This window comes from Terrapene carolina, unplaced genomic scaffold (assembly GCF_002925995.2).
Source record: "Terrapene carolina triunguis isolate 2854851 unplaced genomic scaffold, T_m_triunguis-2.0 Scaffold42, whole genome shotgun sequence".
Taxonomy (NCBI): Eukaryota; Metazoa; Chordata; order Testudines; family Emydidae; genus Terrapene; species Terrapene triunguis.
In genome coordinates this window covers 209,041-222,681 of record NW_020664393.1, presented here as the reverse complement: position 1 = coordinate 222,681, position 13,641 = coordinate 209,041, and the positions used below count along the sequence as shown (strand labels likewise).

Sequence of the window (13,641 nt, the reverse complement as noted above, 5' to 3'; positions counted from 1 at the left end):
GGAACATCTGAATTTCTTGCCCCGTTGTCCCATCTTGAAGTTCTGAAAGGAACAGAAAATACCTTGATTCTAGTGCTGTTTGAACTGTATAAGTATGGGAAATCTGGATAGTTAGGTTATAATTTGTGTAGAATCAGATGGTACTTTTCCTGGGCCCTTTCTGTGTCCTGCTTAATTTGCCATGGGGTACATGCACACGTGTGGGAACTGCACACTACTATCCAGGAATTAGGCCCCCAGAGTTCTCTTTAACCGTATTACAGTATTTAGCTCTTAAACTCTGTTGATCTCGGACCAAATGGGTTGGTTGCTCTTCCACATTTAAATCTGTTTTGCTGAAATATTTAAACCAGTATTAAATCACTTTTTTAATGGGACAGTAGTGAGGGGGCTTGCTATGCAGGCTAAACAATTCTCCAGTCAACGTATGGAGGATTTATCAGTTATTTCCATTATTATCAATGAGACTAAATTGCAACATGTATTATACAGAAAGATTTGCTTAATTTTTTGAAGACTATGGGCCAAGTGCCAAAAAGGAAATTTCCTACAGAAAATCTCCTTTACTCTATCTGTGATCTAGCCTACCACCACTTGAGAGAAGTAACTATGTTATTGACAGTTATCAGCACTTGCGCAAAAGGATGTCTATGCATGCCTGTTTAGGGGAACAAGATACACTCTGCAGTTCAGACCAACATAAGAAAGCAGCTGTTATTGGTATTAGATAATTCCCCACTCAGATTTGCACAACTCTTTTATCTGATTGGCTGTGAGTGTGTGTTTTCAAGATTTGTATTTTGACATTGTTGCTTTAATGGGCTGATATTATCATGCAGTTTAAGTTACTACATGGGAAGTGTCGTCACTGTATAATTCAAGACAGGATTGGGTATGGACTAACGCAATATATTAACTTGAGTAGTAGACGCTATCACTATGAATAATGTATCAAGAAATTATGTTTTTATTACAATTAAAGAACAGAATGACAAAAACAATATCCCTGAAACTCAAGAGCCACTTTTTAGAAGACAAGTTCTCTTGCAGAACTTGACATTTTTCATTATGACATTTTTCATTTAAAACTATGGTACTGTTTCAGTTGTATCACTCTTCTGAGTGCTTAGTCTCCATCACGTACATCTGTTCATATAAGAGATGAGCCTCACTGGAGTTGAAGGTGCTAGCAAGGTCTTAGGTCACTTCTGCTTTTGGACTTGTAGAGCTTTATTCTGCAGTTGTCATGCCAGCCAAACTTCCACTAAAGTTTAATAATGTTTTTTGAGCACAATGACTGTATAATCAGTTCCCAAAGTAAGTTCCAGGACACTCCAAATAATTTCTATTTTGTAAAGACACCATGAGGGATCTAGAAGGTCAGATTATTTAAAGGGTTTTACCAGAAATGAGATGACATTGTATAGGCAGGGAACCTTGTAGGTCTCCACCCCTCCCCCTCCCCATCTTGTGGCGCTCAGTGCTGGAATTTTCTTTGCATGCACTTCTAACTAGAGTAAAGCCTACCTCTTGTTTTACCTTAAATGCTGTATCAAACTAACTTTATTTGGAGGACTCACAATTTGCACATAGCAATATTCAGCTCCATAAGGGACATCAGTGTTATGACACATTTTGGCTACAGTTGAACATCCGTCCACTGAGTGTGATTCACAGGAAACTGCCCTTTCAAACTATTGAGAAATTGGTATATTAACCTTTTTTCTTGCCCAGTTAGGCTTGTAACACATTTGCCCTCTTTTTATACTTGACTGTATCCGCGAGTGATTTCCTACTAATTAGACAAAGAAAATTCTTTCCCAAAAATGTTGAATGGCTTCCTAAAGCTTAGCTTCCAAGTTGTGTATGGTGACTGTGTGGTTTCACATTTTGAGACAAGATTAAGGGAAATCTCTTAATTTAAATAATAGTGTATGATAGGATCCCAATTATCTTACTGCCTGTATCCTAACTTTTCTGTCTAACAAACTGGCAGCATGTCTGTGTATTGATTCTCTTACCACTGATATCTGATTGTATGAGCTGCCAATTATCTGAACAAATTTGGAATTGCCTGTTGAAATAGCAGCTGTTCAAGTAATCAGGTTTTTTATTCGTTTGCAAAATAATTTGATTTATTTCTGTATCATTATCTTAGGGGAAAAAAACACATTAGAGAACAATACACAAACAATGTAAATCAGTTGACTGTCCTGTTAAGGGTTATTCAGCATTACAGAAGTTAATTTTCAAAATAAATGAATTCTACTACAATAATTGAATTTTACTATATAAATTAATCCAATTGTAGTGAATCTAAAACATATGTGCATTTATTAGTATAATTGTTACTATTTGAGGCCAAATTTTATCCTTTTCCCTTACATTGCATCTGAAGATGGATAGATAGATATAAAAATAAATTAATTTACCCCTTAAACAACCATGTAAGGTGGGGGAAAATTATCCCAATTAGATCGATGGAGAACATTCGAAAATGTGTTGACTCTTTCAGCTAGGATGGACCCAAAGTGCATTTTAATTGCGTTCCTAAGCCCAGAAGCCCCATTTACCAAAGCACTTAGGCAAGTGGTTGAGTCCATCCCTGTTCAGCAAATAGGGTTGCCAACTTTGTAATACACTTCTATGCTCAAACTCTGTTCACTTTTTTTTTTAACATCATCTTAATAAAATTTTTAAAAACTGGACACTCCAGCAGGAGGGCCGGAACCTCCCCTTCCCCACTCCTTCCGCCAGGCCTCACCCCGCCCCGCCTCTTCCCCCAAGGCCCCACTCCTGCCCTGCCCCTTCCCCTTGAGTCCCAACCCACCATTCGCTCCTCTTTCCCCCTCCCTCCATCTCTCACTGCTTTTCCTCTCTCCTCCCTCCCTGCGTGGGTCAGGAGGGACTCACCTGCAGAGCCGGGGCTGGGAGCTGCAGCCACCCAATGAAGGTAGGAGGTGGCCAGGAGTGAGTAGGGGCTGGTGCGGGTGATGAATCGGTGCTTCCCCTGCCCACAGTAATCAGACTTGGGTGTCCGGTCAGTAGATCCAGTCGAAAACTGGACACCTGGCCACACTATCAGCAAGCATGAATTGACCATGTACTTAAGTCGCATTGATTTCACTGAGACTTAGCCATGCATTTTAGTGCTTTGCTGAACAAGGATGGATTTGGTTCATCATGGGCTTAAGTGCTTTGCTGAATCATAGACGGATGGTTAAATGATTTGTCTGATGATGAAAGAAGGTCTGTGGCAGACACAGGAATAAAACTCAGATCTCCTGACTTCCTGTCCTGTTCTTTGTTCACAATAGCATCTTTCATTATCATAGCTTCTTCTCAGATGAATGCCTATATTATATCTGGATGAGGAGAATTCATACTTCATGATATGGAAACATAACTCAGATAATGTGGGGTTATATGGAAAACTGCAGCTACACAGCTCCTTCCAAAGTGAAAGGAGAAGAGGAGCGGGCCCCAGTTTTGGCCTAACTTTGTCTTCCTGCTTGGGGAATCTCAACCCTGAACTGAAGATAAGAAATTGACAGTGTGCATGTCTTAAATGGTGAGCCACATCCAGTGTGCTAATCTTATCAAATAGGTAGAAAATCTCCTGGAGAGCCTCTGTCGGAGCCTTAAATGAAAGCTGCTCCCCCTGACAGAACCTCCAAGAGAGGGCAGTGGTTGTACTGCTATCTGACCTTCCTGGGGGTGAGACACAGTCTGTCATGGCGGCCCCAGTGTGTATAGGGCTGCATAACCTCTAATTTCTCACCATTATTTTTTATTATCATTATTTATAGTTTTATTTCTGATTTTATTATTGCAGCTTTTCATGTTCCATGATCCTTAAAGCTGTGTGAATGTTTCCATTATTACTATCATTATCAATGATGCTGCTTCTTTATAAAGATGAAGGTTTCCAAGGATTCACAAATGAACCCTGCTAAGATCCAAAGTTTTTGGCTTGCCCTTTGACTGTTTAATCACTTACACCAACATCTTCCCTGTCTTTACAAAACCCAAATAAGTGGGTTTTGGGCAGGGATCCTCTGTGGTGGTTGGTGAGGAATAGTCCAGCCCCCTACCCAGGTTGTAGAGTCCAAGGGAAGTAATTGTGTCCCTCCCTGTTGTATGCAGAACAGTTTGAACAGGAGGGGCGGGGGGACAACCTAGTTGGGGAGGCAACCTAGTGACACATGATGTGGAAAAAGCTGAAGTACTCAATGCTTTTTTTGCCTTGGTCTTCACAGACAAGGTCAGCTCCCAGACTGCTGCACTGGGCAACACAGTATGGGAAGGAGGTGAGCAGCCCTCAGTGGTGAAAGAACAGGTTAAGGACTATTTAGAAAAGCTGGACATGCACAAGTCCATGGGTCCAGATCTAATACATCCAAGGGTGCTGAGGGAGTTGGCAGATGTGATTGCAGAGCCATTGGCCAATATCTTTGAAAATTCGTGGCAATCGGGGGAGGTCCTGGACGATTGGAAAAAGCAAATATAGTGCCCATATTTAAAAAAGGAAAGAAAGAGAATCTGGGGAACTACAGCCTCACTTCAATCCCTGGAAAAATTATGGAGCAAGTCCTCAAGGAATCCATTTTGAAGCACTTGGAGGAGAGGAAGGTGATCAGGAAGAGTCAACATGGATTCACCAAAGGCAAGTCATGCCTGACCAACTCGATTGCCTTCTATGATGAGATAACTGGCTCTGTGGATATGGGAAAAGTGGTGGATGTGATATATCTTGACTTTAGCAAAGCTTTTGATACGGTCTCCCACAGTATTCTTGCCAGCAAGTTAAAAAAGTATGGATTAGATGAATGGACTATAAGGTGGATAGAAAGCTGGCTAGATTGTCGGGCTCAATGGGTAGTGATCAATGGCTCGATGTCTAGTTGGCAGCCGGTATCAAGCCGAGTGCCCCAGGGTCGGTCCTGGGGCCAGTTTTGTTCAACATTTTTATTAATGATCTGGATGATAGGGATTAATTGCACCCTCGGCAAGTTCACAGATGACATTAAGCTGGGGGGAGAGGTAAATATGCTAGAGGGTACGGATAGGGTCCAGAGTGACCTAGACAAATTGGAGGATTGGGCCAAAAGAAATCTGATGAGGTTCAACAAGGACAAGTGCAGAGTCCTGCATTTAGGAAGGAAGAATCCCATGCACCGCTACAGGCTGGGGACTGACTGGCTAAGCAGCAGTTCTGCAGAAAAGGACCTGGGGACTACAGTGGACGAGAAGCTGGATATGAGTCAGCAGCGTGCCCTTGTTGCCAAGAAGGCCAACGGCATATTGGGCTGTATTAATAGGAGCTTTGCCAGCAGATTGAGGGAAGTGATTATTCCCCTCTATTCGGCACTGGTGAGGCCACACCTGTAGTATTGCGTCCAGTTTTGGTCCCTCAGAAGGGATGTGGATGAATTGGAGAGAGTCCAGCGGAGGGCAACGAAAATGATTAGGGGGCTGGGGCACATGACTTACGAGGAGAGGCTGAGGCAACTGGGGTTATTTAGTCTGCAGAAGAGAAGAGTGAGGGGGGATTTGATAGCAGCTTTCAACTACCTGAAGGGGAGTTCCAAAGAGGATGGAACTCAGTTGTTCTCAGTGGGGGCAGATGACAGAACAAGAAACAATGGTCTCAAGTTGCAGTGGTGGAGGTCTAGGTTGGCTAGGAAACACTATTTCACTAGGAAGGCGGTGAAGCACTGGAATGGGTAACCTAAGGAGGTGGTGGAATCTCCATCCTTAGAAGTTTTTAAGGCCCAACTGGCTGTGATGATTTAGTTGGTGTTGGTCCTGCTTTGAGCAGGGCATTGGACTAGATGACCTCCTGAGGTCTCTTCCAACCCTAATATTCTATGATTCTATGAACAGTGGATCCACAGAGACACTGATCCCATGGGCTTGCCAGGGTCTTACCCCATTGACCCTCTCCATACTGCTGTGGATGGTGCCTCCATAGAGAATAGAGTCTAGAGGAAGGAATATGAACACCCTGTGACCTGCCTTCTCCCTTACATAGCTGCTGCTGATTTGGGGGCCCTAGATACTAATGAAAAAGTGGACATGATTTGGGTCTTTTTGAACTTTAGAGACAGTATGTTGTCTTCTCTGCAGTTTAAGAATATCCTTATGATCATTTAACATTTTACTCCTGGATACATGAAATATAAACAGGAATGATTTTAAAATATTGTTTTTACCAGTATCTGCTGACTTTCTTCAAGATCTTGATTTTTGAAAATAATGAAAGAAGATGAGGTTTATTCCTACAACAGCCTATCTTCAGGTCAGTCAGTCTTGTATGATGGTTACTGTAAATGTATGAGGGAGAAAAAAGGTTCATGTGGCATTTATATTTCAGTTCCATATTGAGAAATTTATGAAGGGGGGGGAATGATGCATGGCTTGTATTGATCGATGTTAATGAAATGGTGGGGTACTAGGAAGATGTGATCTACCTTGCAAAGACCCTAGGAAATGCTCCTGTATTTTCTGTGTTGTTTGTTCGGAGAGGCTCTCATTTAGGAAGGCACTTAAGCACGCATCCTTATATGTAAGCAAATGCTTAAGTCCCATTGTTGGTATTGTACTTTCCTGAACTGGAACCAGAGAGAGGAATGAAGAATTTGCCTATTGAATGTCTGTGTCTTGCTTCTTCTGTGGGCAGCGGTGATTTCTTGTAATGTATGACTATGAAGAAAACATTTAATTCTTCCTCCTATTCTAGAATCAGGAATTGTTGCTTGTTCTTCAGAAATCCTTTCTGGTTTATCTTTTGTTTAATCTTTTTTTTTTTTTTTTCCAGATCTAAAGAATTAAAAGAATTTTTGGAAAACTATGGCTTTTATTATGGAAACAGTCCTTCAGAACTATTAGGAAACCCACATCATGTTTGAAATGTGGTTGGTTCTTAACTCCTTCCTGTCAGAATATTCTATTGCAGGAATTCATTGTTTACAGCTGATTGATAGGATTAGTCTTAAGTGTAGCAGATAAACCTATGTGTGAGAGAGAGATATTAGATATAATAGAAATAGTCCCCAGCAATCTACACACTTGCTGTATCATAATTCTTTTGTCTAAAAGACACAGAACTTATTCATACAATGTAACAAAACACTTATAAGTGCTCTATTCATTTTTTTCCTCCTATTACTCAGTGTTAAAAGAATTATTGTGCTGGAAACTGGTGTCTGAACTAGAACGCTTATATTATTTTTATCCTGGTGGCACCCATGAAAGAAGACGCACAGCACAGCCAAAACTTAGAAACTGGGTTCCTGAAGTTAGGCTCCTAAGTTCATATTTAGACACCTGAATCATGATCTGATTTTTCAAAAGTGCCCAGTACTCAACAGCTCTCTCTTCTTTAGGGCTCCAGTCCAACAAAGCACTTAAGCACATGTGTAACTTTAAGCACAGAAGTAATCCCATTGACTTTGTATGTGCTTAAATACCTTTTTGAATCAGGGCCTGGGTGCCTAAATATGGACATAACAGCCTAACTTCAGCTTTGACCCCCTGGCCTCTCTGTGTATGTGGGATTGGCGGGGAAGCAGGGGGTAACTGTGTGCTTTAGCTTCTTAAGATTTTTCTTTCTGAATCTATGAACCACGTTTTCCTTAGAAAAATCATTGTATCTTTGATTTTGGCTGCTGGTTTCCCTCAGCCTACTTCTCTTTTTAATAATTGAAAACTACTCTTCATTATTTACATAAAACTGTCTTTCTTGGGTCTGCTTTCTATAACCTTTCCCGGCTGAAGAATTTCAGGAATTCCCTGACTTTCCTCCGGGGGATCCTAGCCTTGATTTGTCTGAGACCTGGAGCTAGAGAGCTAGTAATTTTCAAAAAGTAACTACCTATATTTAAATACATTTAACCTCTGTATAGATTTGTCATTTAAACACATTTTAAGACAGCCATTTATTTAGGAAAATGTGCTTTTGTTCACTTTTGCTTCTTTCGTGTCTGGTAATAAATCTCCACATGCAAAATGGAAGGCCCTTTAAAATAATAAGAAGAAAAAAACTCCACACACCCTATGGGCCATTTATCTCATGTGCTTTGCCAGGACTCTGCTGTTTGCTTGCTTTTTTCTTTTTTAAATGAAGACGTGTCAGAACCAGAGGCCTTATACACAGTATAAAATGACCCCAGCACAAACCTCTTGCATTCCAAAATCTTTACTCCACAGCTGGTAACATCAGCCAATCCAGCACTCAGTCTTGGCTGCTGTTAACATAATCTCTGCTTCTCTTTCCCTCCCCCACCTTAGCTAGCACAGTCAGTGATGTTTTACATTAGGCACAGTCATAATTATTCTGATTCTTAGGAAGTCAAGAGTTTAAGCTCTATATTGAGTTGTAGATGTCTGTGTATTATACCATCCTCATCACTCCGGAATCTGAGTAAAGATGTGTTTGTGGGAAAGGGCCTTTCTTTCCAAAAATGTAGCTTCCCTGATTTTAAAGTTGGTTGCTCAGAATGGGTTTTATCTGAAGTATCAATGTAAAAATGATTTAAAAGCCACCTGTACAGCACACATGTTTTCTTATAATTCCAGACTGAATCAGATTTCTTGTGAAATATGCTGTGATGGCAACTGTTGTCCAGTGAATTGTGTCTAATGGCCCCTTTTCACTCTTGTTTGTCATCCCTAGGATATTTTAAAGATGGTTTGGCTGCCATTGAGACCTGGAGATCTGATGCCACAATGAGGACTCACACACGGGGGGCTCCCAGCGTGTTTTTCATACATGTGGTTTGCTTTGCTTTGGCCTCCAGCACCGATGAGAACCCAAGCGCTGTGATTCCTTTTGTCAATGCCAACTACGACAGCTACCCCATGCTGTACTTTTCTAAAGGAGAGGTGGAGGATTTGCGGATCAAGGCTGCCACTACGCATCAGCACATTGCAGCTCGTCTGACTGAGGCAGTTCAGACCATGCTGTCCAGTCCCCTGGAGTATCTTCCTCCCTGGGATCCCAAGGAGTTCAGTGCTCGGTGGAATGAAATTTATGGCAATAATCTGGGTGCCCTGGCAATGTTCTGTGTGCTCTACCCCAAGAATATCGAAGCCATAAACATGGCCAAGGATTACATGGAAAGGATGGCGGCTCAGCCTAGTTGGTAGATTTTTGTCTTTTTGTTCTTACTGCGTAAACTCTGCTTGGAATTGAATGAGTGAAGGAATGTGTGAGAGTATGTTAGTATAAGGTACTGACTTTTATATTTAACTTGATATGCTTGCCTGTTCTGAATATGTCAAATCATAATTCAGTTGTCTGTATACTTAGTTTGATAAATAATATTGAGAATTAATTTGCCCTCTGTTAGAAATGGTGCACCAGCCACTCTTTAATCTTCATTGAACATTATCTGTTATGAATAATTCTAATTGTGACAGAATCATCAGTTTACAATCCTGGAGTGACCTCCTGGCTCCATTGAAGTCAATGGGGGAATTCCCACTTACTGCAGTGGGGCCAGGATTTCACTGCAGGTTTATGCATGAGATGTTGGGTGGCTTTTTATCTTTGCCAGGCATGAAGGGCTGATCCACACTACACTGATAGGTCGAGGTAAGACAGCTTACATCAACCTGCTTATGTCAGTGTCTACACTACAGCCTTCCTCCCACCAAAGAAAGTGCCCTACTACACTGACATCATAACTCCACCTCCATGAGAGGTGTAAGGCTTATGTCAGTGTAGTTAGGGCAAAACAGTGGCTGTGTAGACACTGCAGTTACTGTTGTTGTCTGTCTTGTCAATTTCATGGCAGGAGCTGTGAAATTGACAAGAAAGCTGGGCAGCCCCCTCCCCCACCTCCCCCCCAAAGAGCTGTGGGGCTGGACCCTGCTCCTGGCTGGGACCCAGGACAAGAATGGACCCCGCTCTCCCAGCAGGGATCTGGCTGGACCCCGCTCCCAGCTGAAATTGACATGGCTGCCTGGCTCCTGGTGGGGAGTGGGTGGGGGAAGGGGGGCAAGACCCTGCTCCCCAGGGGCGATAAGCCTTGGGCTGCTTCCCCCCACCTCCTGGCAGGGAATGGGGAAGTGAGAAGCTCTGGGCGGCTTCCCCCCTCCCACTTATGGTGGGAAATGGGGAAGCAAGAAGCCCTGGGCAGCTTCCCTCCTGCTCCTTACTGCAGTGGCTGTAAGTCAACCTAATATAGGTCGACTTATGTTTCTAGTATAGACATACCGTAAGATAGAAAAAAGATTACTTTCAGTGTAAGTAAGGGTGTCAGCTTCTGGCCTTTAGGAAATATTAATGTATGTGCTGCCACTTACATGGTTTAAAAAAAGAGTCTCACTAATAGTATCTCTCTCTTATAAGGTGGTAAAACTTCTTACCTTCCTAGCAGGGTTCTCCCGGTACGGGAAGTCCAAGATGATATTCTTCATCTGTAAGATTTAATACTCTATATAGATGTCTTTTCCAGTGTTTAATTTCAAATTTCGTAACATTGACTTAAATAAAAACAACGAGGAGTCCGGTGGCACCTTAAAGACTAACAGATTTATTTGGGCATAAGCTTTCATTGGTAAAAAACCCACTTCTTCAGTTAACTTAAATCAGATTTGTCATTCAGAATGACACGTGGCATTTGCTTTCTTGATTAAATACTGTATGAAATGTCTAATTTGTCAAAGCTTTTCAGTCCTGATTTGCAGCACTGATTTGACATACTGTTCTTGAACCCGTCTTGTACACATCAGATTTTCAATGAATGAGGCATCGTGAAAAGATGTGTCTCTTGAAGAAACTTTGGTTTTGTTTGTTTGCCTGGTCTTGTTTTCCCTTTGAAATTCATTTATCTTTCCTATTCTGGGGTTTTTATGTTTTGAGTGGTATTTATGTTTGAGCAACTGTTCTATGAATATAGAGTGAAAGGTAGTGCATTCTTCTTTTGCTTGTTTTCTTTTCATTAATATCTGCAACATTCATTCATCCCAGGCCTAGGGAAAGGACAAATAGGCAAATGCATACCCCTTTGTAACAGCGAGTGATGGTGGTTGCTAGTCTACTAATGGTTGGGACAGCCAGATTAGCCAAACCCTGCTGAGGGCCAAGATGCTGCAGGTTAGCAAATGAGAACCTGGGACAAAGGAAACAGGATTGAAAGAAACAAACCTGCAGAAACATCAGGAGAAAGAGAGCTAGCCAGGGAAGATCTTGGTCTGAGTTGGCTAATGAACCCCATGTTATTGTGAGCTACATTGCTTATGCTGTAGGTTATAGTAGTTTTCGTGCCCAACTTTTCGTTTGGTCTCTTTCCCCAAGGTGGGGGGAGGGGACTAAATCATTCTATTTTCTTTTTAAGCTGTCTGGACTGGAAAATCTTTTTTCTTTATAAGCCAACCCTGCTGCTTGGTCTCTTGACAGTCATCCTACACTCAATATGCAACCTCTGCAGTGTAGAGCAGTTGTTGATTTTCCTGTATTTTAATAGTAAGTGTCACTTTAGATCACGGTTTAACTTTCAGAGGGAAAACGTAATGGATTTACATTGTCTCTTAAACCCTATTTTGTTTTCATACACTGCGCAGAGTTAACATTTGTCTCCCTGTGCCTTCAATAGCAGTGTGTTCTGAGGTCAGTGCTTCCCCTTTTCTTTAATCACTGTTCCTTATAGTTACAAGTGACAGACACAGAATAAAAGAAAATGACAAATAAGATTATTCAAGATTAACATAAAAACTATCCGCTAATGCCTCTGAGCCCACACGGAGAAGCATGCAGGATTGGGGCTGTAGCTCTATAAAACTAGGCTTGGCAGAATTCATTAATATCCATCAAAATTCTAATGTTTATTTTTAAGCATTTTTTTCTATTTTTATCTATTTATATTTTCATTTTTGTGGAAAATTAGGCGAGGGGAATGGTCAGACCGTAATTTAATGACAGTAGATGTTGAAATTCAAAAAGTGAAAGCTTTAACTGTTGAAACACAGATTGTCAGCATCACATCACAGGTCAAAATACACAACAAAAATGTCTTCTAATCAAATTAATACGTTTTCAAGGAGCGTTTTTCTTACTTTGCCTACATTTTGTACATATTGATTATTATTTTTTCGTTGGTTTGTGCGTCTATGGTGGAATTGACGTTTGTCAACATTTACTGATTAAAAATATAATCCTTCCAAGCCCAGATAAAACCCTTGGGAGAGGTGAGATAGAAAAAGAGGTGAATTATATGCAGGAAAAATTCTTCATTGGTTGCTTTTTAATAAAAAGCAGTGACTGTTCCTTATCATTGGCCTGCCCTGATCTAAACCTATTCAGAGTTCCAAGCAAGTTATTTTTAATTTTTATTATTTATAAGGAGACTTATTAAGAGTCTGTCACCCTGGAGATGTCCTCTGGGTCTCTCTACAGACTCAAGGTAGTCTCAGGAGGGATTTAGTTTGACTGTGTGAGCCCAGTCCTACCACATGGGTATCCCAGGACTTGAAAGGCAGCAGAACTGCTGTGGTGCTGCTGCATCATGAAGTGAGAGGGTTAAAAAACCCAACAAACCCTATCATGGTGGTCTAGGAACTAGAACAGAACAGAGTGTGAGGGGGGGAGTAGGATGCAGAGATTCTGCACTGGCTGGGCGTTGTGGGACAATGCCACAGAACAGAGGCTATAGCCACACACCACAAAGGGGATTTTGGGAGAAAGATAGTGGCATGGCAATTAGGTCCCCAAATACATGGATCAACAATTAAAAATCACACATTTTGACTTTTAAACTTGGGGAAAGATTCCGTTCCCTGACTTCTGTAGCAATTTACTGCACAAAACCCTTTTTCTCAGGCCTTGCACTCCCGGGGAGAGAATTTGGCTCTTGAGCTATTCAAGATGTCCCAGCTTTCACTCTCTCTGCTACCCAGCAAATCATGGAAAGCAAATGCCTTCTTGTTGTGACTTCCCTCTCCAAAGTGAACTTGGGAGCCGTTGGATAGCCACGTATTGCCACAGAGATGCTATGCAGACAACTCTTCAGACTCCAGTGTATTCACAAGATCAACTAAAGCACCACAATGAAGATGACAGTTGACAACTTCACTCCTCTGGCACAAAGGAACTTTATACAATAAGGGTAAAGCTCATCTGTATGGGAGACAGAGTCTCTCGGGATCGTTCTCGCCACCTTTTACTCCAAGGGCAAGGCACATTTCTTTGACTTTGCTTTCTCAAACATAAATACATAGCAACACATACTCCACTGCACACACTTTTCTCCCCTTGAGAGAGAATGAGAGAGCAAACACATGACAGATTTTAGTTACATTGCTTAACATACTATAGGACTACTAGATGGAGCTCAGATACTATGCTGAGGAGCATGGTAGATGAACCTGTACAGAATAGAACAGTGCATGCAGTATCACCGGAATAGAGCTTCAGAAAACCTGGACCCGTCTTGCTATAGAGTTTATTTAAATATACCTAATTTGCCTGGAATTATGGAAGAAAAATATCTTTCTTGTTGATATTAGTACAACCTCACTGATTTAATAAGTGTGAGGGTAGATACATTGTTTCATTTAAAATGCCATTCTGTCATTGACAGTTAGGGTGACCAGATCACCCAAGTGAAATATCGGGACGCGGGGGGGGGGGGGGGG

The 13,641-nt window shown here is 41.5% G+C and overlaps 1 protein-coding gene across 4 annotated transcripts in view; it reads left to right on the top strand.

Annotated features, from left to right (window-relative positions):
• LOC112106981 (dermatan-sulfate epimerase) overlaps nucleotides 1-13,641 on the top strand; it is a 296,569-nt gene that overhangs the window by 254,498 nt on the left and 28,430 nt on the right. For 2 of the 4 annotated variants that reach the window (XM_026653475.1, XM_024200488.1), the window contains one exon: nucleotides 8,678-9,146. In XM_026653475.1, coding sequence (XP_026509260.1) covers nucleotides 8,678-9,146 — 469 coding nt within the window. Of the gene's footprint in view, nucleotides 1-5,988; nucleotides 6,302-8,677; nucleotides 9,147-13,641 lie in introns of those variants that run through there. The other 2 variants (XM_029912453.1, XM_024200489.2) reach the window with 2 other exon arrangements.